Source organism: Pteronotus mesoamericanus, unplaced genomic scaffold, assembly GCF_021234165.1.
Source record: "Pteronotus mesoamericanus isolate MK-2021 breed Mesoamerican mustached bat unplaced genomic scaffold, CSHL_Meso_final contig_1242, whole genome shotgun sequence".
In the NCBI taxonomy this organism is placed as follows: domain Eukaryota; kingdom Metazoa; phylum Chordata; class Mammalia; order Chiroptera; family Mormoopidae; genus Pteronotus; species Pteronotus mesoamericanus.
The window spans coordinates 2,001,501-2,025,794 of record NW_026555053.1 but is presented as its reverse complement, the minus strand read 5'-3'; the positions used below and the strand labels follow the sequence as shown (position 1 = coordinate 2,025,794).

Below are 24,294 nucleotides of genomic sequence, written 5' to 3'. Positions count from 1 at the left end.
TGCAGAATCCGACGGGACGCTCCGCATTTCATTCTTGGAATTGATCTACAGCAACATGTCTCTGCTTTTTTCAGTACTCTTGCCAAAGAATGTATCAACTTTGTTATTCCTTATAATGAACTCAGTTTTAGATTGGTGGAGCCCCTTTCTCATATGTTTATTTTCTGTTTCATAATTGGTGTTTATTTGGTGTTCATTCCTCTTGATGTGGAGAAGCCTTGGCTGCCGTTGTTTGAAAACTCTTCCTAGCATTTGTGGGAGATTTAAAAAACAAAACAAAACAGAACAAGAGGTCCGAGCAACTTCTGATCCAGGAGTTTGCGAGTGTGGGCGACTGGCAGGGGTGGGCGAGAAATCACAGAACTGGGCCCACCTCCCAGGTAGGGGGACAGGCAGGGCGAACCCCAGGGGCAAGGGGCTTTCTCAGAAGGCCTCCTGGACCCTCCTGACCTCAGGCTCGGCAGCAGGCGGGGGCGGGAGCCAGGCCGGCTCCCGGTCTCCACTCACTGGTCACCTCCAAACAGAGCCATCGGATGAGGAGGGTCTCGTTGCTGGTTTAGTGTCTGCCGCAGGGAGCTGGAGGCGTCCCTGGGACTCAGCGAAGGGCTTTAAAACAGTGGCCAATAGCCAGGACCCCGTAGGCTAGAAAAGGGCAGACAGAACCAAGAGGTCTCTACCCTCAGGGTAGTGAGCTGGGACGCCTGCACTGCTTCGGGGAGGAGGGAAGGGACTGAAGAAGGGGGTGGCGGGGGGGGGGGTAGGGTGTGTTTCTCAAAGTGCTGCCTCGCAGCTTCAGAAACGCTGGTGTTCGATGTGTCCTGATGGACCTGAGTTCCTGAATCCGCGTGATAGCTTGAGTGACATTTTCCCATCATTTACCCAGTTTATTAAAAATTTTTTGGAGGGTGTTGTTAAAGATAGTATTAACCTGAAAGAAAGTATTTACTGTGAGCAAAATCTGGGGCGTTCGTGAGCTCCTTAGGTAGCCTTGGTGACCATCTATTTGACGTCGGGGAAGTAATACCCCGGTGGAACTTACTTTCTTTTGGGTTATTTGTAACATGGAGCTGTTAATATAGAGTTTCCAATAAGTGACCTTCCATGTGAAATCTGTGTTTAATTACTGACATTTTTGCAAGGCTGGTAGAACTGTACTATTCATTATAAGTCACAGATTTAGGAACTTGTCAGGAAAATATTTTATGATTTGATTTATGCACAGGGATCCCAGAAAGGCAAGAAGTCCTGGAGTCTTTATGGGGTTGTGAACACACTTATTCCTACGATATTCTTGGCATTTGCCAGTCCTATTATATAATGAGTGAACAATATCTTTTTTGAATTTTTTTCATCCAAATTATTCTGTAGCTAGAGCTTCACTTGGGAAAACAGGATTTTTCTAAGAGATCGTTAAACCTGGAAATTTTAACTGAACAACACAGTGCATGTTGTGTCTCTGAATGTCTTTTCATAGGTTTCCCTTTCGTGTTTTTTTCTGCTTAAAAAACAAAAAACAGAAACAAAAGCAACAACAAAAAAGCAGCAACAGCCCTGGCTGGTGTGGCTCAGTGGATTGAGCACTGGCCTGCAAACCAGAGGGTCACCAGTTTGATTCCCAGTCAGGACAGATGCCTGGATTGCGGGCCAGACCTCCCAGGACGGGGCACGTGAGAGGCAACCACACATTGGTGTTTCTCTCCTGCTCTTTCTCCCTTCCTCTCCCTCTAAAAATAAATAAATAAAATCTTAAAAACCACAAACTTTCACGGGGTGTTTTATTGCATACAGTATTCATGTTTGTTGTAAAACTGGGAAATGCAGATGAGCAAAATGAAGAACATTGGAAACCACTGCCATTCTGTCACAGTTGGAGAGCAGAGCGGAGCCAAACATCAGGGCTCCTCCCAGGGCTGTGACGTGGGGACCCTCGTAGCAGTGTCGGGGGCTCTGCCCGGGCTTCCGGTGGCATCGCCGTGTTTCCTGGGAAGTCCTGGTCTCCGCAGCAAGGGGCCTCCTCCTCTGGGTCCCTTGTGCCTGTTGCTCTCCGTGACCAAGGGCTGACTCAGCCTCCCCGCGTCCCACCGGCCGGTCGCCTACTGCTCGTCGCCTCGAGGGACCCCTTGCTCGACCTCCCAGGGCCCCGAGCCTTGACCTTCCCCAGCCCGTGGCATGATTTTTGGTGAGAAAACCACCCCGTGCACCCGGGGCTGGGAGAGTCGGTCAAGAAAGCCAATTGCTCATGAAATAGTCTTGATGAAATCAAATTCTTTTGAAAAACGGGCAGGTAGCTGTGCTTGCAGTGTGGACAGGGAAAAAAGAAAAAGGGGAAGACCCCGTTGGGGCACCGAAGGGACGCGTGGTCGCCCGTCAGAGGTGTTCGAACCCAGGGTGGAGGCTGACAGGGAGCTGTGAGGGTCGCTTGGCGGCTGCGTGTGGCTGGAGTCCTTGTCCCCAGGGGGCGCATCTGGGAGGAAACGTGGGCTTCATCAGGGGTGTGGCGGAAAGGGGTTCTGCTCGGAACCCGCCCCCCCCCCCCCCGCACGCCTTGTACAGGATTTTGGTTGACCCAGGTTGAGGGGACCTGGGCCTGGCTAGGCTTCCGATAACAGCTTACCTTGCCCAGTAGTGATAACATGGAGTTTAAGTAATGGCCTATGAGAGCTGACGGGGATGTTTGAAAGGGGGCCGCTGGGGACAGGGAACTGGCAGGCGACCACGCTGCCCCTTCAGCGTTATCCTCAGGCCACACGTGGAGCTGATACCTGTCATTCTGTTTTACTGTCACTAGATTCCAGAGCTGGGACTGGCCTAAAGTGGGGCGGGGGGGCTGCCGACCTCTCGTAGGACACTTGCCGCCAGCGCACTACCCGAGGCCCCAGGCCCCCACCTCTCCCCACAGCCCTTTCTCCCTCCTGACACTGGATGACGGGGACTGGTCTTATTTCATGTTTGCATCGTAACATTAAACTATGTCCACCCGATTCCCAGTCTGATGAGTTGGCTGCTTCCTTGGCACGAGGGGCTGCCTCCTAGTTTGAAAAAGCAGAGTACGCATTCACGGGGTTCTGGAAGATGAGGGAGCTGCGTCCAGCCCATTTATCAGGGGCCTGGGTGGAGCATAGAAGCTGCAAAGCTCAGCAAAGCAGCTCACAGATGGGGCGACGGGATCCGGGGGCAAACGGGTCTCCGCAGGCTGGTGGTCGGGGCCAAAACCAACAAGAGGAAATTCAGTAGTGATTAATGTTAAGTCTTGCCTAAGTCAGAAAGGGAGGGGGCAGGCTCTGCTGTCGTTTTGGAAAAGACATTCATTGTGAAGAGCAATAATAAGCTTACATGTGCTTATTGAAACATTCACTCATTCCGTTTATTGAGATGCGGCGTGTGCTGGCATAGGGGGGTGTGTGTGGTTTTAGTTGGGGTAAAGGTTACCATCTCCGTTGTACAGCTGAGTGTCAGGAAGTTGAAGAAAGTTACCTGGAGTCACACAGCCTTTAATTACTACGTGGGATGGGGTCCATGGTGGGGTATCGTAAAGGGTATGACTGTGGGCGGGAGGGAGAAAGGAAGGAGGAAGAGAGGGAGGGAGGAAGGAAGGAGAGCGAGAGAGAGGACAGGAGAAAAGAAGGACACTTAGATTTCATCAAAAGAAACCTGGGTCACAGGGACCATGTGTGGTCTCCTATTTGCAGACACAGGGCTGTATTCTTGCCACTACATATTAAGGTGAAAAATGCAAACTCATGCGTGTGCAGAGAGAGAAGACTCATGAAAGAGCTGGGCAGTTGAAGGCGGCAGAGGGTCCGAGGAAGCTTGAGAGGTCCTTCAGTCGCAGAGGGCAGAGACTCGCTGTCCTCGGCCCGTGAAGGTGGGGGTCCAGGAGCAGGCTGCGTGTGCTGTAGGGAAGAGCTCACAAGCTTGGCTGGTTGGAAATGACCCGGCGACACTTTATTCTGCTCCCAGGGAGATGTTTTGCTTATCGTTCATGGTCCATCATGCTGTTGCATCAGGAGGAAGGGAGGAGCACTGGGTAGGGGTCCGGCATGTCATCGCTACTCTTTGGAGAAAGAAGAAGGCTTGAGACCGGCAGGAGGGCGGGCCGGGAGGGCGGCGGGAAGGTCCCAAAGCAAAATGCCCGTCTCCACAGCCAAGGAGAGGAGAGAAACGGAGGACTCCTTGAGGTGTCATTTTCTCTGTTTTTTAGGGGGGAAATATCTCACCGATCCAACCAGAAATACCAAATGTCTGCATTTCTAGCTTGCCTCTTTTAGTTATTTAGAATAAAGGTTGTTTTTTTTTTTTTTTAAGTAAAGGTAGAGAAGTTATGGAAAGAAACCTGACTCGAACCATAAACTGAACAGATGGGAGAGTAAAAATAAATTAAAACAATATTGCAAAGGACTCTCAACTTTCACTTTAAAATATATATGATGATGTTTTTCAACTTTTCACATTCAACCTATCAGTGTATCGAGTGACAAAATGAAAAATCAGTTGCAGCTGTGTGTATTTTAAACATTTACCTCAATGATTTGGACTTGCCCACCTAAAAGTCCAGATGAATGTATTAAACTGCTTATTGTAGTCTTTATGAATTCAAACGTTATATTATGTTATAGGCAGGACACGGTTCTATCTGGCGACGGTGACTGTAGAAAATTGAACTGAACGGTGGTCTAATTGGAAGAGTAAACAGTATGGGTTTAATTAGCCCTTATTCCCAATGACAGATTTGAGACATTGCCAAGTCCTTATCCTTTTCTTTTGCTTGACTGTTCCCGAAATATTGCTTCCCCTCGGGGCCGCTCCTGCGCTATAAATAGGGGGCTTGGCACGAGTCCACAGAGCCCACTGTCTGGTGAGACCTGGGTGAAAATTATTGGAAGAGCCCCTCCTTGCTTCTAGTCATTATTTCATTTCACATTGGAAGGTCCTTTTTACAGATCCGCCTCTTAATGTAATTTTTTTTGTTTTTTTGGTTGGATGAGGTAAGTTGGCCTAAGGAAACCCATGTGGTATCAAATTCAGTCGCGGGCCATATGCCAGAGTCTCCTTCTTAAACGCTCCTGTTCCTCAGCGTGGAACTTACCTACCAACTTCTGCCCAACCTGGATTCCTCCATATGTCACGAGAATGGGGTTCTTGTTTGCTTGCTTGCTTGCTTGCTTTCACGTGAAGTATTAAGGTATTTGCTTAAAAGAACAAGTTTACAAGATGCAGAGAAACAACACACACAGGAGGTGTTAAAATCACCTGCATTCCTTCCCCATAGAGGCCGCCCCTGCTGACGTTTTAATTAACCATTCACCACTCACTTCTTTCTCTATGCACGTCCATGTTTGCCTGTATTAGAAATAGCATAGGTCCTGGCCGGGTGGCTCGGTTGGTTAGAGTGTTGTCCTGATCCACCAAGGTTGTGGGTTCAGTCCCCAGTCAGGGCGCATATGAGAATCAACCAATGAGTGCACTGAGAAGTGGAACAACAAATCGATGTTTCTCTCTCTTTCTCTCTCAAATCAATCAATTAAAAACAATTTTTAAGAACAACAACAGAGTCTCATGTGGTTCTCTCATGAGTGCCTTTTGCCCACTCCCCCCCAAAATTTCTTAAAAAAACCAAATTTCAAAAACCATTAAAGTTCAGATATAACAAACCTCCTTTATAGCATCACCTGCCCTCATCAATTTAACGATTTTGTCATATTTGCTTCAGATGTTTTAAGGGGCTGAAGGCAAGAAGACATTCCGTTGGTGTCCCTTTGTGTCTTTTCCTGGAGACTTTCACTCCTGGTCCCGCGTCCTCCCTTCTTGGAGGCAGTTTGGTGTGATTCCAAGCAGCCTGTGGGTTTGCGCTTTTACGCCACATTTTTGCATGTCTAGTCACATACCGACGCCGTTCTCTGTAGGTGAAGGGATAGGAACTGCTAAGTGCGTTTCTATGTTCCCATGATTCATTGCATCGGTCCCTTCCTTTGTAGTTTCTACCCTTGTTGACATACGTAGGGCAGTCTTTCCTGTATCTAATCTGTCATTTTTCTAGCATTTTATGGTTTTGGCATTTTTAATATCAAGTTCTGACAGATCTGGAATTCATTTCAATGCACTTTGTGAAGATGCGATCTATTCCTCTTCTGTAAGCCACCCATCGCACTGAGTGTGGCCCCGCGCTGCATCCGGACGCTTGGGGGTGTGGCAGGGCTCGCCTTTTAAAATTCAGTGCTGGGGACCGCTGTCGCCGCGCCAACTCCACACTCATTTAATTGAGGCAATTTCCCCCTCATTTCCGTTCTTCTGCAGTTTTTCTTCTTGGCTCTTGTAGGCATTTACTCCACCAGATGAACTTTACAATTGCACTGTTAGGTTCCAAAAAAATTCCCTTTGGGACTTTGATTGGAGTCGCTATAAATATATAGATTAATTTGGAGAGAATTAACATTTTATAGGATTGGGTCTACCCACGTAGGACTAAGGCATGTTCCCCCAGTTGTTCACGTGTATTTTAGGCCCCTTCGTAAAGCTTTGTAACTTTGAGTAATGAACATTGCTTTTTAAGGCAGCTCTATCTATCACTGTATCTATCTGTACGTGTTTTTACCTTGGAACTCCCCTTTTATCTTTTCCCTGGAGTATCCCGACATACGTCAATGGTGGCAAGTCCAGGAAACAAACCAAACCCAGCTCATGAAGGATCCGTCCCTATTTTCTTGGACCTCTAGCGCTTTATTGACTTTGCTTCCTTGGAATGGAGCCTCTCAGGAGGTTCCACAAACCCTCGTGGGAAAGGGTTTCCTTGGAGTTAGCCCCAGTCTGGCAGATGGCGCACCGGAATTTCAGGGCTGAGAACGCCTTAGGTACCAGCTGAGACCTTGCTGTGTAAGTTATAAAATAATAATAATAATAATAATAAAATATTACTGATATGTAGCCAGTTTATTTAACTCTCCGGATGCTCACGTTTCAGATTTAAAATTGAGCTTAGAGCCATCTGGGCAGAGAAACAACAACTAAACAACCTTTGTAAGGTGGGGAGTCCTCAGATGCCCCGATTTTCCATGCACAGCGGCCTTGGGTGGTCCTTGTGAATGCCGCTGGTCCAAAGCAATGCACCTTTTAGGCAACTTTGGTTTCTGTGAACAGTTTAGAATGAGACTCTGGAAGAGCCAGGGAAGGAGTGGGCTGTTTCCACACATGTGCCTGTAAGGTGTCGTGGGTCTTCTACGTTCTAGACGTCAAGGAACACGCGTGCGGACGAAGACAAAGACGGCAACTGGGACGCGTGGGGCGATTGGAGCGACTGCTCGCGGACGTGCGGCGGCGGAGCGTCCTACTCTCTGCGGAGGTGCCTGACCGGCAGGTAAGCGGCGGCGGCGGCCCCGGCTCCTCCTCCTCCGTGATGTCAGGGCCTCGGACGGGCTGGGGCGAGGGAGGCGCCAGGCCGGTCAGGCCCCGCGATGGGTGTGGCATCTGCTGCTGGAACCGCGGCCAGGCGGCAGCGTCCCCTTTGCGCGGGCGTGGCCACACCCGTCACCAGCGGCTCCTCGCCCGCGGGGGCCGGGGCTGTCAGACCCTTGGGTCTGGAGGGCGGGAAGGCCTGGCCTGCTCAGTCGCCGGTCCGCAGTCCTCACGACATGGGGTCACCTGAGGGTGAGGCGTCCCGCATGGAGACCAGGGTGGGGGAGGCCACACGTGAGCATCTCTCTGCGGCCTCCAAACCTGGGGTCTGAAAAATGTGCCGTCAGTGGTGAGACTTGGGTGGGAAAGGCACGTCGTCTCTTCGTTGGTCGTTCAAAGAATAGTATGCGCTTGGTTTCGTGGGAAGGAATTAGAGGAGTACGTTAAGGACTATATGGAAGACCGCCTTTATCCTATGGTCCTATGACCAAAATGCTTATCTGGCCATGGATGCTTCTATTAATTTTTAGAATTACTTGACTTTTGCCCGGGCGATCTTCCTCACTCTAGTAAAATTACTGTAATGTTGCTGAGTGATGGATCTCGGTGTGTGCGTGTGGATTTACGTCTTCTCTTCCTGACAGAGGCCAGCTGCTCAGCAGGTCCCACCTTCTCTGCACAAGTTTGCACAGGACACCTGGGCAGAAGGAGAGGAAAGGCAGGGGGAGACTTAGCTCCGCCCGGGCTGCAGGGAGCTGGGGTCGCTGCTCCCTGGTTTGGCAGGTGTTCGCAGCTGGCTCCTTCTCGTGATAGGCTTTTCCGAGACACTGCTTCCCCCTTGCCCCCGGTCCTGCGCCGTCTCCTGCCTGCAGGCCCCTGAGGTGCGCCCCGCGCAGTCCCCTCCCTGGGGTGACTGCCCTTTGCTCAGTCCTTGGACAGCGAGGCAGGCTCCCTGCTTCTCCTGTCCTGTGTCTGTTTGCCCCTCGAGTCTATCTGGATGCGTCCCCGAGACAAACCCTGGTGGGCTCCCCCGCATGCGGCCCCCACCCATCTGGTTCTCCTGGACTGCGACACAGTCTCTGAGGTCTGGGCTCCTCCGCTTCCAAGGCCCCTGCGGCTCCCGTGTCAGCCCTGACCGTCCTCAGGGGCCAGCTAGACACCAGCCACGCAGGGGACATCGTCCCATCTCCGGACATTTCTTCCCCTTGGTTTGGGGTTAGCAGAGGAAGGACCCCTCCCTTCTCATTCTTGGGGGGGGGGGGAGTCAGAGGTGGGACGCCAGCACCGCTGCCTCCAGGAAGCCTTCCAGAGTCCTTCTGCTGTCTAAGCTCCCGCACCCAAGCCTCTTGACCCCTGGGTGTGGGTACGGCGTTGAACGATGGTCAACCCAACTAACACTGAGCCCGCCCTGCTGATTCATCTGCTCCAGGGGACACGCAATAAACAAGTGTGTGACCAAATTATAAGTAATTAGAAATGACACGGGGACTAGAGCCCTGAGCCGGAAGTGGCCCGTGCCGAGGGTCTGACTGCAGACAGAAGCCGGTCGTGGAGGGGACGGGAAGGAGACAGGAGCGTGCGGCGCCATGGCGCTGAACGGAAGTCTTTGTGCTGGAGGAGGAGAGGGAAGGGAGAAGGCGGGGCACAGAACCCGCCTCTCAGACTTGGCATTTCAGCTACAGGTAAAATGTCCAGAAAGAGTATTTGGAAACAACATCATGGTGTCAGATTTTTATTCAGTCAAGAAAGGGCAGAAAGAACAACTCCGAACTGTATTGTGAGTCTGCATCCCCGAAGTAGCACTCACTGAACTCTTTCATTTTTTTAGGATTTACATAGTCGTCTTTAGTCTATGTATATACAATTATTCACCTGTATTCTGCAACTGGGTTTTAGGTCTTAGGATCCCCCAATTCACCCATTCCCAGAGCTCATTTAATTTGGACAAATATCTGAGACTAGAAAACATCCTCACCTAAATAATCTTTTTTTAAAATTAGAGAATAGTACATTCTGTGGTCACATTTACAGAACAAGAGTTGTGTGGTAGTAAGTCCTTATCCCAGACCTGTGGACACTCACTCATTCTCTGTCTCTGGGAAAAAACAGGGACAGTAACATCATTTCTCTGCATAAAACATTAAATTAGATTATTTCACAATAAGGGCTGCAGGTTTGTAAATAACTCACTCACTCCTGCAGAGCACCTTGAGGCACCCCCGAACCTCACACTCCCATCCCCACGCTAGGAACGTCCAACATAGTTTTGGACGTCCTCCGAGGTTACTAAGAAAGAAACCTACTTTCCTTCGAAAGCTCATCGGATCTTTTATCCTTGAAGAGCCTAGAGACTTATTAAATCTTTGTAAATACTGAGTTCTTGTGGTTGATTTTTCTTGGAAGAGGAACATGGAGGTGGTTCCATATAAAACCAAACAGAAAGCTACCCCACGGTTTTCAGGAGCATCTGGTGCCTTTCGGTGCCTTACCTTTTATCCGTGTGCTTCTCTACCCTTGCAATTTAGGGGAGCGGATGCATGTAGCTATTTTGCCCACTTATCTCTCTGTGGAGAGAGTTATTGTAGAGACTGATCACATTCCAGCACAGTCCATTCTTTTGCATGGCACGCCCTGTGCCTGCCAGTGTCTTTTTCTAGGGCAGAACTTTGTCAGTTGATGGCCTCGTCAAGCACCAACCAGGGGAAACACAGGTTTAAGGTAACTACTATTTTTAAAAAATTAATACATTGCTATTCTTTAAAACACATGCTTCTCCGTGTTTAAGACACTAGTTTTTGAGTCTGTATATCATCGGATGAATGTAATAAATTACAGTACTATAAACTCCAGGGAAATTTTATTAATGTTTTTAATGTGTCCTCCTGTAGAATCAACATATGTTTTTTATATATTCATCAATTTATAACTTCTAGAATCTTCAGTTTCAGGGTGTGATGAATGTTGTACTGGGTAGAGAATACCTAATTGTAAAATGATGTTCTTGCATTTTCATATACTCCTGATAACCATTAGCTCTTGCGGGTCATAATTAGAATGAAATTAAACGCTTGGAAATCATCTGTCTGCAGCTCCATTGCTTTGAGCCAAAGGACTTTTTTCCAGAATAAGCTGGCAGGTTCCTGCTCGGGGAATTAGGACTCCAGTGTCCTTGCCTTTAAAACTGCCTGCATTTCATTTTATGCCTGTTTCACAAAGTGGCCATTCCTTGTCCCCTTCAGCTGGAACCCAGTCGTGCCACCAGCTGTCTATGGGCCACCGTGCGCGCCAGGCTGGAGGACGTGAGGTGGGACCCTCGAAGGGACAACCGGGGTCTGGGTTACGGACCCTTACTACGGGCTCGTTAAGGGAATCAAGAGAGAATACGTCCTTATCCCAGGATATGTTCACTGATTTCAGAGAGAGACAGAGAGAAGCATCGATAGGTTGCCTCCTGTACACACCCCGCCTGGGGATCGAACCCGCGGGGCCCTGACTGAGAATCAAACCCACAGCCTTTTGGTGTGTGCGATGACGCTCCCAGCAGCTGAGCCACCTGGCCAGGGCTCCATGGATCTTTATATGCACATCCGGGGCCGTAGTAGGTTCACCATAAGACGTAGTTGCAGAAGGAGTGAGTCCATGTTGGTACTTTACGTTTTGAGGATTCGTGAAGTAGAAGGATCTCTTTCAGTGCCGCTTTGCTGCCGTTGCCGTGGCGTTTACACAGGAGATACACGCATGTGTTAGGTTTAGATTTTTAGGATCCACACCCGGGATGCAAGGGACTGCCTCACCGTGTGGCCACAGCGGGCGGCAGCGGGGTGCAGCTTGCTGTCCCAGGGCCTGCACAGCGGGGCAGAAACTTACCCGTACACGGTCCTCAGTAGATACTATTGTTCGTTCCTTCGAGTTCTCAATTCCTTTTTACAAAAGTAGTTTTGTTTTTCACTCACATAGCTAAACTGAAGCAATTACTGAAAGTGCATCTGAAAAATCATTTCTGAAGTTCTCGTACGCTGTTAAAGAAAAGGCCGCCCTTTGTAAGTTTCAACCGTTTTTGTGTTCCAGTGGGCAGAGCAATTCAAGGGTTCCCTCGCCCGGCGCCTCTGTAATTTGCCTGCCCCCTTGAAATTAGAAGCAAAAGCTTTTGAGGGTTATAAGTCATCACGATACAAAAAACTTTTGGCTATCACTTCCCGAATCTATTAGCTGCTTTCCTCAGTTGGGGCTGGTCCAACATAAGCAGAGCACTTAAAATTGCCCTTTCACTTTCTCTGTAATGTATTTCCTTCTTTTATCCACACAGAAAAAGCACAGTGAAGTCAGTCGTGTAAGTAAATGACCTTGTGTTGCTTCCCAAGGCAGGGGAATCTCTTGCCTTTGACCCACAGAAAGGCTTCTCGGCCCTCTTAGCCTCCCCACCGGCCTCCCAGATCGGTGCTTTTGGAATGTTTAAAATTGGACGTAGCCTCATGGAGACTTTAATGCGTTTTAAAATCATGTACCTGTGACCAGTCACGGGGGCGGGAACACACGCCGGTAGAGCACGCTAAGCCTGGGCCAGCCGACGGCGATCGCCTAGGGAGCGGTTCTGACCCGCGCGTCAGGAGCACGCGCTGAGAAGGAGCACATGCTTGGGCACTTCGTCTGTGTCCCAGTTCAGAACGTCTGGGCCCTGTCATTTGGGTCCCGCCTCTGCAGGCAGCTGTCATGCTGTTCTTTCCGCTCTGCAGCTTCCTTCTCCCGTGTGTCTTTCAGAACAGAAGACAGGAGGAGGCTGGGGACGTGCTGTGTCAGGGACAGAAAGTCCGGCGGGGGCGGCATGAGATGTAAGGGAGAAGGGAGAGATTGAGGATTGTGAAAAACGTCTCAGACGGTCACACACAGAATCACCGCCACAGGAGAGGAAAATTAGTCGCAGGGAGGATTCTTTCTGTAGGAAGTTTCTGGGGAGCACAAGAGAAGGTCAGGGCCACGAGACATACCTAAGAGGACACCAGAGATCCAGGAGCCGAGGCAGGGAACTCTAGCTCGGAAACCAGCGGTATTTTTGGAACAAGAGCTGTCACCAAAATCATCGTCTTGAGAATCATTCGTGGCCACTGCCAGCGAAGACCTCAACTATCCCTGTCAAAGGGGCTCACCGTTTTTGGCCAAAATCGATGAAGCACAACTGGAGAGACTATACTTCTTACGTCAAGTGCTTAAACACATACACACAACAACAACAACAAAACCCTGTAAGTGTTCCGGCATAAAAAGGAAACACATGCACAAAAGAATGAAAATCAGACCTCCTCTTCAGTCTTCGTGTTGAAGGCCAGCAAAGCCCGTCTATAGCGTTTGAGGAACATGAAGGTTCAGTAATACGCCAGCGCTGTTCCCTGCTTAAAGCAGCAACCAAATAATACGCAGCCAAGTGCTAAAAACCCACACGTGAAGAACGCCTGTGATAACATGACGGGGAGTTATGTTGATGAGAGTAGGTCTGGGGGTCCCCAGCCAACTTGGGTGAGTTTCTTCAGTGAGGGAGGAAGAGAAATTGTCCTCTGCTGGTAGCTTTTCCTTCGTTTTCCTAGAAAAAAATGCATACATGCACACATTGTACACACATAATACATGTGTGTTAGGGGGGCGTGGCCCCGTGGTGAGAGCTGCGTGTAAGTAATATTAGGGCATCAGCAGGGGCCCTGGAGGAGAGAAGGAGGAGGGATCAGCTGAAGAACAGGGATGCGCGCCCCCTGGGCACGGGTAAGGGCGTGTGGGCCGCCTGAGGGAAGGAGGTGCTGCGCGCGTGGCCGGGGCGGGGGGGGAAGGGGGAGGCGTTGGGACAGCTGTAAAAGTATAAACAATAAAATATGATTTTAAAAAAGAATGCACTCTCTATTTAAAGTTGCTCTGCTATGCAACTTTGTAGCCTCCTGATGCATGAAGTTTATTCCTTAGACTTTAAACTGGATTTTTGAGAGGTAATACGCTCCGATAAAAGTGTTACCAGTGCCTTTTTTTCCCCTTTAGGCTTGCCACTTCGATGAAATCATTGTTTTCTTTTTTCCCTTGTTTTTTCCTTTAGGAATTGTGAAGGGCAGAATATTCGATACAGGACGTGCAGCAATCATGTAAGTTCTGTAATAAAAATATATCATCTAACAGTCATGCCGTAAAGTTATAATATTGCAGTGTGTACTGTAAAGCCAGTGGTCTCTTGGTGTTCTTTGTGGAAATTTTGAATATTTGTTTAATCAACAACAGGTTTTGTGTATCTCATACCTTCCCTGTATACTACCTTTTTAGGCCATTTCACATTTATGATCTAATTTGGTAGGTATTTAATAATCTCCGAATTCATGGAAACAATACCTAATGCCTGTAAATGCCTTCGGTGCTCAAAGCGTTTTCTATAGAGCATCTCACCCAACCCTGGGAGGCACATGAGGTGAGGTTACTTCTCTTTTGCAAATGAGGGGACTGGGGCTGAGCAAGGTGGAATTATTTTCCAAAGGCTACGGAGGAAGAACACAGACTTGAGTTGGTCTCTCTTGCTCCCAAACACCTGTCCTGGCCACCACACAGTGTGTCAAGGGGAAGGAGAGGTGACTAAAGAAAATCACCCACGAGGATGGGTTTGTGAACGTCACCCTTCTTTTACATCGAGGTGACATCGGTTTATAACGTTACACAGGTTTCAGGTTTCCCGCCCTATCGTGCGCTGCCGGTACACACTCCACCGTGCACACCACTGGAAGTCTTGTGCCCCTCTGGCGCCCAAGGTTAAGGTGTGGTCTTGCCGAAACAAGAGCGACAGAGGGTTTTGGAATGATTCACAGCACACTAAAATCGTCCCAGAAGAAAGTTTATTCGTTATGTCTTATTTATTCCCTACCTACTTCCAAGAAAGATTTGAGGCAGGTTATAAAGGCACACACACAATCAAATACAAAAGTCAGGTACTGACAAAGGGAGAGATGGGAGACATTCGATTCTAAAATTCTGGCTGATAATTGATTAATAATTGTTCGTGGAAGAGATAAAATTAAATTTGAAACCTTATACTCTACGTCAAAATACATTTAGATGTAACAAAGAGTTAAATATAATTGCTGTTCGGGAATATAGTCAATAATATTGTAGTAAGTACTGTGGGACCAGGTGGGTACTAGACTTGGGGTGATCACTTCATAAGAAATATAAAGGTCTAATTGCTGTGTTGCACACCTGACACACATAATACTGTATATCAAGTGTAATCGAAAAATAAATTAAAAATATGTCATTGTTAAACTGTAAAGGAACAAGAACAGTACATTTAAGTATATACCTGTTCTTAGGGCGGTGGGGAAGCATTTCTGAGCTCATTAACTAGGAAAGAAACCTTAAAAGGAAATATTAGTAGAGCTTACTACCTAAAAATTTAAAACTTCTTGACTTTACAAAACACCACAAAAATTAAATGGGGAAAGTATTCCAATATAAGTGACAGAGAATTGATAACTTCTTTGTGAAGTTTAACAGTTTTATCTGTTAAAAAAATAAAAAGACCAACATTCCAATAGATAAACAAGACAGAAAACAAGACATTTTTGAAGAATTAATACAATAAGCAAATATACGTGAAAACATATTGAATCTAAATCATTAAAAGCAAATGCAAATTAAAACAGTGCAGTTCTATTTAAAATTTATTATTGGAAAATTTTTTAGAAAGTTATGATATCCAATCTAAGAAGAGGTATTGAGAACAGGGAACTTATGTAGCCTGACAATATTAAAAATACCTTCCTGGAGGGCAATTCACAGTATTTTTTTAAGAGCCTATGAAACACACCCTTTTTTCTCAGAAATTTTATTTCCAGAGATTTGTCCTTGGGAAATAACCAAGGATTTGTGTAAAGATTTAGGCACAAGAATCTTTGTTATTTATTCTTTTTCTGACTAGAAACTACTTGTCAACATTTGTACAGTGAACATTTGTAATAAGAAAAAATACAAAACAACATCTTGCCTTTCTGTATCTGTTGTCTTCAATTGGGAAATTTCTATACGATGAATTAATTCCCATGAATTGGGAAGCTGGCACTCAGAAGAGTAAAATAACATTTTTTGCCATCAGCATCTTGCTTGGGATGTATCGGATGGGAGGAGTCACCAGTTTAGTTCAAATATCGTTGAGTTATGAAGACTCGCACGAACACTCTACTGTTATTATAGGCAGAGGGAAAAAGCTACGTGGTGTCCTTCCACCCTCCCCCCAGTTGGAGGCAGGCACGTGGTTCCCGTGAAGAGATGGCTGGGGGGTCCAGGAGCAAGACAGGAAAGTCAGATGGATTAAACAACAACAACAGAAACAAATACAAGGTCTCGGAAAGCACAGCAGTTTGGGGCCAAAGTAGCGCCAAATCATCCCTCACAGGGAAATGGCTCCCGAAGGTTGATCACTCGAATCACCTGGAAAAATGAAACACGTTTTGTTCCCCTTGTTTCAGGAAGACAGGCAGTGTGTCAGGCGTATGAAAATGTATGTACAAGGTGGATAAGATAGAGCCAAATGTAATTGCCTGGGAAAAACCGCCTGGGCAGAGAGTGATGGGAATACACAGGGCGGCCCCCTGTATGGGCCGTGGCTGTGGAGGTTCCGGGAGATTCCCACGGCTGTAGGTTCGGTTTGAATGTTTAGACGGAATGAGGTGACTCCCAGGAGAGAGGCGGGGGGAGAGGGAGTCCGGTCTCACGGGACCCTGGTGGCTGTGCTCACCGCCCCCCCGCCCCCCGCTGGCCCATCTCCCCGCGTGACAGGCCCGTGGCCTCTGTCTCTGCCTCCAGGACTGTCCGGACGATGCTGAGGACTTCCGGGCGCAGCAGTGCTCTGCCTACAACGACGTGCAGTATCAGGGCCGCTACTACGAGTGGCTTCCGCGCTACAATGACCCCGCTGCCCCCTGTGCGCTCAAGTGTCACGCCCGGGGCCAAAGCTTGGTCGTGGAGCTGGCCCCCAAGGTGCTGGATGGAACACGCTGCCACACAGACTCCCTGGACATGTGCATCAGTGGCATTTGCCAGGTCAGCCTCCCGCTCCCTCTCCCCCGTTCGCCGAGGCGCCACGCCCGCTCTCGATGGGATCTTTTTCTCCTTTTGTTGGTGTGCATGACAGACTGTTTTTGACCATTTCAATGTAAAAAATACTGTAGAGAGTGTTCCTCACTCTTTAAGTTGTGTTGCTTATTTAAAATAGTTTAGGTTTTGTCCCTGTAGGCGTGAGAAGATCGCAATATGAAACCTCTTGTGATTCGGAGGGGCCAGTGGTCCTCCAACCTGAAAGCTCAGCTGAATCGCTGGAAGGACGTTTTAAAACATAGCGGGCTGGGCCCCACCGGCCCCAGTTCCTGATCCAGTGGGTTTGGGGTGTGGCCTGAGGACTCGCATTTTTAACAAGTTCCTGGGAGATGCTGATGCTGGGTCCAGGGACCCCGCTTTGAGAACCACCGCTTTGGAAGGTTAACATTGCTGGGTTCTCTGAGCCTTGTGAGCCGTGGTTTTACTGAAATTGATTCATTGTCTTGGGTCTTGAGGATCAGTGACTTATTTGCTGAAAAATTCGCACGAACACATGCTGAGCAGGTTTTCAGCGTGAACTTCGCAGAGCAGTGTCGAGTGTGGATGAGGCAGAACCCCACACGCTGCCGCAGGTGTGAGGTCAGGGGCTCTGAGGGGGTGTTCGGGCAGCGCAGGGACGGCCGGGAAAGGATAGGATTCCGCCTCCATTCCTTTACTTTCTGGGGGGGAAATTTAAAGTAGCGAATCGTATTTCACCTCCCCTGTTATGCTCAGAGCAAAAACAGCAGCAGCAACAACAGCAAGTGAATGACCTAACCACGCATTTAGGGTCAGGCTCAGAGATGAACCATAATCTTGCTCCTCCAACTAGCTTCTCCTTCCTTCATCCAGAAAATGAACTCCGTTGCTCACCGCAGAATCCTGGAGTCATTCTGGATTCTTCTCTCTCAACTTACACATCTAATCCCCTGCCAAGTCCTGTCGAGTCTGGCTTCAAAGTCTATTTCGAACCCACCACTGACTTCTTAGTCTCAGCCTTCACCAGCTTCTCTGACCTGAACTATGTCAACACCCTCCTGTCCTGAGGCCTCAGCTTCCACGTTGTTCCCCTGAGAGCCATTCTCCACACAGCAGCCAAAACGATTGCTTTTTTTGGCCGAGAAATATACTCTTTATTTTTATTCATTTATTGTAAACTGTAGTTGACATTCAATAGCGTATTAATTTCAGGTGTCCAGCGCAGCGACCCGGCATCTCTATGCCTTACGAAGCCATCGCCACAGTAAATCTAGTGACCGCCTGTCACCGCACACAGTTACTGTGATAGTATTGACCCCATCATCCCCCGAGCCCCATGATGATCGTCTTGAGCATCAGTTTGTCCCTCCTCCCTCCATGGCTTGTCATTGCATTGATGACACATCCAGGACCCTTGCTGCCTTTCTAGGCTGTTCTGGAACTCTTCTCTTCCCGTCCTCGCTTTTTCTTAGAGGCGATTTTTTTTTAATTTGCAGTGAAATTGAGGGGAAGGCACAGGGATTCCCCACATCCCCCGCCCCGACATAGGCACAGCCGCCCCCACTATCAGCCCGCGCATCCCACGGGGCACATCTGTTCAGCCGATGCACTGCCACTGACTTATCAGTATCGCCCAAACGACCCATAAATGTGTCAGAGTCTTTATTTGTCAACAGAAGCCAGAAGTCTGTGTCTGGACGGGAAACATCCAATTTAGAACAGCACCCTCCTGTTAATGACCCTGCTTTCCTCCGTTAATGACCACATTGCACTCCTGCCGAAAGCAGGCTGGGTTTTCGTGCAGCAGCCGGCAACCCCTGAGCGCACTGGTTTGAACGGATTATTGATTACTCCTGGATAATGTGGCGCATCCAACGTAGGTCAGCGCGGGTCCCTGCTCTTTGGACATCTGAGACCCACATGTTTTACCTAAGCGTGCGAATGGGGTTGCATGGCTCACACATGGTCCCTTATAGCTTCTTACAGAAGTACAGGCGTGTAGACGCGTCCCTCGTTGGCCAGTCACAGTTGACGACCACCCTCGACTTCTCAGGGGCCGGGAGCTGCTGTACCCCCGCAGGCTGGAAGCCACAGCCCCCTACACCCCCGTGGTGGCAGGCACGCCAGCATTCTTTTCTAGTGTAGAAGCCAATTTTCAGAGGTTGCAACAGAACTTGACTCAGAAAATTATTTGCTGCTTGAAGGATTAAGATGGGCTTATTTAGGAAATTCCTATTTTGCTTAATGTGGAGCAATGTCTCCTCCTTAGTATCTTCTTTTAGTTGATCAGGAAATCGTAGGCAGGAACGGCGAAGCAGCCTCAGCTGAAGCGATGGTATGTATGTGAGCATTTATCCCAACGAGCGCTGCTGGTATATTTTAAATATTTGTTTAGGTTCTCTCCAGTCTTGTGTAGCCTGTCTCATGAACGACACTGTAGGACATGAATCTCATCTTATTAATTTATACTCTGCAGCGCCTGGCTCTATAGAAATTCTTGTTTAATAGATGCGAATCTATGCTATTGATAGAGTTGTCCCTTCGTGGTTTTTAAATCATCATAATTAGAGACCTAGACTTGGGGAGATGCCGCAGGTGTCGAAAACACTTTGGGCAGTTTTTCAAAGTTGCTAAGTTGCTGACTATCGATGGGATGGGATCCGAGAGCCAGAATCGAGCAGTTGCTCAGATTCGAGGCCACCCTGGCTTGTACCCGGTGAAGCCTGGGGCCGCCAGACCTCCTTTTTGCTCTTGTTTTTCTGTGATGTTTTCACATGCTTTTTTTGGCTGGAAGATTTGGATGAACTGGAACTTCAAAAAAAAAAAAAACAAAAAAAAAAACGATGAAACAAACACAAGAGCTCAGGGAGGTGTTCGATTGCCCAAGATCTTGCAGGAAGAGAACACTCTTCCAGACAGGCCCATCCCAGCTCCGAAGCCCACACCCTTCCTGGGCAGCTGGAGGGAGGGCGGCGCTTCCTCTCAGGAGACGCAGAGCGCTCAGGGCTCCCAGGGCGCGAGGACAGAGCTTGGCCCTGGGAGCCGTGGGTCTGTCATCGCGCCGTGGCGGGCTGCTCCCGCCGGGCGCAGGGCACGGACACAGCTTGGTCACGGGTTGAATCGCAGCCTTCCAAGCGTGTTCCCCAAGTCAACCGCTTCTACGTGGTGCCGCATGCACTTGTAAATATTAATATAATGGCCCTGTCCCTGGGCTCTTTTTGTTGTCCATCTGCTGATAGAAAAGGTGAGGAAGGTGTGGCATGATGTTAAAATTGGGTGTCAGGTGACCTGGGTTTTAAAACCATTAGTGGCCCTGGCTGGCTGGCTCAGTGGGTTAGAGCATCATCTCGATACCCCAAGGTTGCAGGTTTGATCCCCGGTCAGGGAACATACCAGAAGCAACCAATGCATGTATAGATAAGTGGAACAGCAAGTCCCCTCCCCTTTCCCCCTTCCTCTCTCTCTCTAAAATCAATAAATAAAAAATAAAAACCACTACGGCCATGATATGCTTGCCGTGTGATGTCAAAAAGTCATTTAAACCTCAGCAATGTTCGGAAGCCTTATTTGTAAAACAGACATACAAGGCACCAAGTATATTACAAGGTCACTGTGAAGATTAAATGAAATAATGTCTGTAACGGGTTTGGCCCAAGGCCAGGCATGTGGCAGGCATTCAGTAAAAATCAGCTACCGCTATTAATATTTCATGACTCTTTATAAAATCATATGATCAGGAAGAAAGTATCTTAAAAGTCATTGGAGTCAACTACTCATCGAATAATTTGGCGTCTTCTCCAATTTCGCTCCTGGCCCGTGGTTGAGTACTTTTTGTTGGACACCTTGGACTTTTCCAGGCTTTTTCCTAGTGAGTTAAGTTAGGCTCCGACTGGTAGCTTTCACCATGGGGAAGCCGGCAGAGCAAACATCAGCTCTGCTGTTCCGCACCCCCACCCCTGCCCCAACAGTGCTGTGTGAATTGGAAAATACCTCTAATCACAGGCTTCTGCTTAAACTTCCTTGGAGCTTTTCCCCACCTCTCTCTGAAGCTTTCACTTGATTGCTCTCCTTCCCTTCAGCACCAGACTTGGGGGGGGGGGAAAAAAACCATCTACAGGTGGTTTCGACTTCCCCCAGTTTTATACTCTCTTCAACACCTTGGATATAGGGTCTGCTGCCGCAGCTCCCGATGCAGAAGCCTGGGCACGGGGCTCCCCGGCCCAAAGTGAAGGCTTTACAGTGAAAATCGGTGCAAGCCCTTCCCAGTTTTCTAGTCGCTCCACTGAGAGTGGTCCCTATAGTTTCTCACTTAATCCTTGCGAGATCCTACCTGAAACATGTATTATTATCCCTGTTTTCGTTTTAGGGAAGACGTGTCTGCAAGTTTGAGTTGTTCGACACCCTGCAGCCGGAAAATGGGGGCAGGAGGGGGCAGGTTTTGTCTGTGGGCCGCCTGCCTCCGCAGCCCCTTATATGCCTTTAAACCCCAGATCAATGCAAATAAATAAAGAGGAGTGAGGGTCGAGGAGTCAACTATCATGTTAGTTAATATCGTATCAATGGCATATTTGTGAAATAAAAAGAAATGTAAGACATTGCCCCTTTTCTCATATAAGGAAGCTCACAATTAATATATGTGCATGTACACAAATAACTCACAAAAGTTATAATTCTCAGGAGTCCGAAAGATAGCAATAGAAACGTATTCTGTATGAAACATCTCTCTTAGTCACTCCTTTCCTGTATTTTGAAAATTGTTTATAAAGCCCTGGCCAGGTAGCTCACTTTGTTGGAGCATCATCCTGTACACAAAAAGGTTGTGGGTTCAATCCCCGGTTGGGGCATGTGCTGGAGGCAACTGATTGATGTTTTATCTCATATCCATCTCTCTCTCTCTCTCTCTCTCTCTCTTTCTTTCTCTCTCTCTCTATCAATAAAAAACATATCCTTAGGTGAGAATAAAAAATGTTGCTTGTAAGGAAAACTATATAGACATAATAACATAGAGGTGGGAATCTGTAGGTAGAGGCATCCATAATGATAAAGAGAAGGACATAATAAAATAAAAATATAGACTAGAGAGAGAGATGGATATATAGATGGTGAGATGCAGGTATGCGGAGATTGAGATAAAAACAAAAAAATGCTTAAAATTATGGGCCAAAGGTATACGCATTGAGTTCAGGATAGTGGTACATTGGAAGGAAGTGAGAGAATAGAGCTAGATTTAAGGGAGGAAAAGAGGGAAGAGATGGAGAGAGGAAACGTTACCTGTAAAGTTCTCTTCGTTTTTTACACGCAAAAATGTCTGAATAAAGATGTAACTGGGAGGGTAAGAGTGGGAGTGTGCAGAGACAGCTTCCCTTCTTCCCTTTTAATGTTTTGGGCCCGGAAGAGAATCATGTGATACTCTAGACCAGCTTCATATTATTCATATTTACAAAAGCTGTGTTCTCATAAAAGAGAAGCCACTCGTAAATCTAAGAACGGCACGCTCATAAACGGGAGAGAAACCGCGCGCTGCGCCCAGGCCTCCCGGGGTCCTGACGCCCTGCTCTGTCCCAGGCGGTGGGCTGCGATCGGCACCTGAGGAGCCACGCCAAGGAAGACAACTGCGGGGTCTGCGCCGGCGACGGCTCCACCTGCAGGCTGGTGCGGGGACAGTCCAAGTCGCACGTGTCTCCTGAAAAAAGTAGGTTGCCAACCCCATACAATGTTACCATGAAGCGCAATGTGCTTTAGATCCAATACAATGTTACCATTAAAAATGTGCTTTAGGCTGTCGGTTGCTACAATAACGTCATCCTAAACGTCATTCCCTTGGCAAAACTGTGTGGCCAGTTTCCTGAAGGTCAGTTATCTTCTGAAAACTGTGTATCAAATGTTTGTTCCCTTTGTTTCTTCTAACAGGACCTGTTTCTCTGAACCTTTGCTGACACAGAGCATGACTATTTTTACATATTTGCTGATTTTGGGGGGGCTAACCATGAAATAATAATTTCTTGTATTTTCCTCCCTGTGATTGTTACTGAGTTAGAACGTATGTCATTGTTGTGCATTTCTACATTTCATTTTCAGTCAGCTGCCGAAGGTGCCGACTCATTTTCCCGCCTGGATGTTTTCCTCACTATGGTGTAACTTGCGCTCTCTCACGAAGGCCAGCCTTCTCTCTGTTACAGCTATTTCAGATATTGCTCTCAGTTTGTCATTTGACTTTAAATATTGTTTGCGTGTTTAGAACCAACGGTTTCTAAATTTTAGATAGCCACAAAAATTCCACTGTTTCATTCCAGTGATATGTGCCTTTCTTAATCCTTTAATGTAGGGGTCAGTAAACTTATCTATAAAGGACTTGATAGTAAATGTGTTAAGAGTTTTGCAGGGAATAGGGTCTCTCTCACTTACTGAGCATTCACATTGTGGCGCACAAGCTCCCACAGACAACCTGTGAACACACGGGCATAACCGTGTTCCAATAAAACTTTATTTACAAAACAGGCTACAGGCTGAATCTGACCCTCGGGCTGCAGGTGGCTGACCTCTGTCCTAGAGCGGCCAGCAGATGCTGAAGAGCAGAATCGCCGAAGCTAAAGGAGGAAATACTGTATTTGCCGTGTACAATGCACAGCCATGTTTTTGGCTCACATTTTCAGGGGGGGAAAATCCATTGTTTTAACTTTTTAATTTGATTATTTATTTATATTTAGAAACAAAACCGATGATCATATCCCAGCGTATACATTTGCATATGGATATCGTTACTGCTGTCTAGAGGGACACTTTTAATGCATAAGCCTCAATAAAAGAGTTGAACACAGTTACGTAGATGCAGATTTAGTACTGCCCATGTATAATGCGCCTCTTTATTTTTCCCTCAAAAATTGGGGCACAAGTGTGTGCCTTATGCACAGCAAAATGCAGCAATTCCCAAAAGGAGGCAGTGGGCCGCCACGTCAAGTGCAGTTGGGGGCCCCAGTGGGAGGAGGGCCCCAGCTTCTCTGCGGCAGTTGGAAGACTGTTTGCGACGTCGGCAGGAGTGGCGTCAGTGAGCGGCGGGCGGGGCCCGAAGGCGGCCTCAGTGGGTCCGTGATCCACGGGCAGGTGAGGACGCAGGGAAGGGCTCGCCCCGGACCCCGCAGGCCAAGAGCTGTGGCTCCTGCTGGCCCTCGGACGTGCGGGAATCACACGAGGAAAGACGTTGTCTCACCAGGGCCCACGAGAGATGAGAAACTGAGATAATGGTAATGGAACCGGGTGGAAGCTCAGTGCAATCGGGGCAAGAAAGGAGCTTGGAGACGGGAGAGGGCGGGCGGAGTGTGGCGGCGGCTGGAAGGGGTCTCACCTGCTTGTTTCTCTTGGTGAGGCAGTTCTCTCTCTCTCTCTCTCTCATTGATTTTCAGTTTTTAAGGTGTAGATTCTTCCAAAAGTCAATTGACAGTGAGGCATTTTCCCTCCATGAAAATGCACGTGTTCCCATAAGCTCCAAATGTGTCATTCTGATTTCTTGGAGGCATCTCAGACCCCTGATGCCAGTTCAGAACATTCCAGCTTCAGGGCCCCTAAAATATCTTTGGATTAATTTCTGCAAGAAAAAGCGCCGCCGGATCGTACAGGCCAGTCTTCGGAGGGCACAGTGACCCGGGCCAAGCCGGGGACACCGCTGGCCTGTCGTCCGATTCTGTACGTGGGTACCTAGGCAAAGGCCAAAGGCAGCAGAGGCTCCCTCCTGCCTGCGTGGAAGCTCTGCCCGCCCTTGCTTTTCTCGACAGCCCCTTCATGTCTGTTACTGCTCTGAAGCTGGCCTGCCGAGGCCGGTTTTGGCTGGGATTTTCCACG

General features: G+C 48.2%; 1 protein-coding gene across 1 annotated transcript in view; it reads left to right on the top strand.

Moving 5' to 3' along the window:
- ADAMTSL3 (ADAMTS like 3) overlaps positions 1-24,294 on the top strand; it is a 143,461-nt gene that overhangs the window by 46,480 nt on the left and 72,687 nt on the right. Inside the window, exons 4-7 of the mRNA XM_054589091.1 lie at positions 7,224-7,351; positions 13,463-13,508; positions 16,210-16,446; positions 22,024-22,150. Coding sequence (XP_054445066.1) covers positions 7,224-7,351; positions 13,463-13,508; positions 16,210-16,446; positions 22,024-22,150 — 538 coding nt within the window. The remainder of the gene's footprint in view (positions 1-7,223; positions 7,352-13,462; positions 13,509-16,209; positions 16,447-22,023; positions 22,151-24,294) is intronic.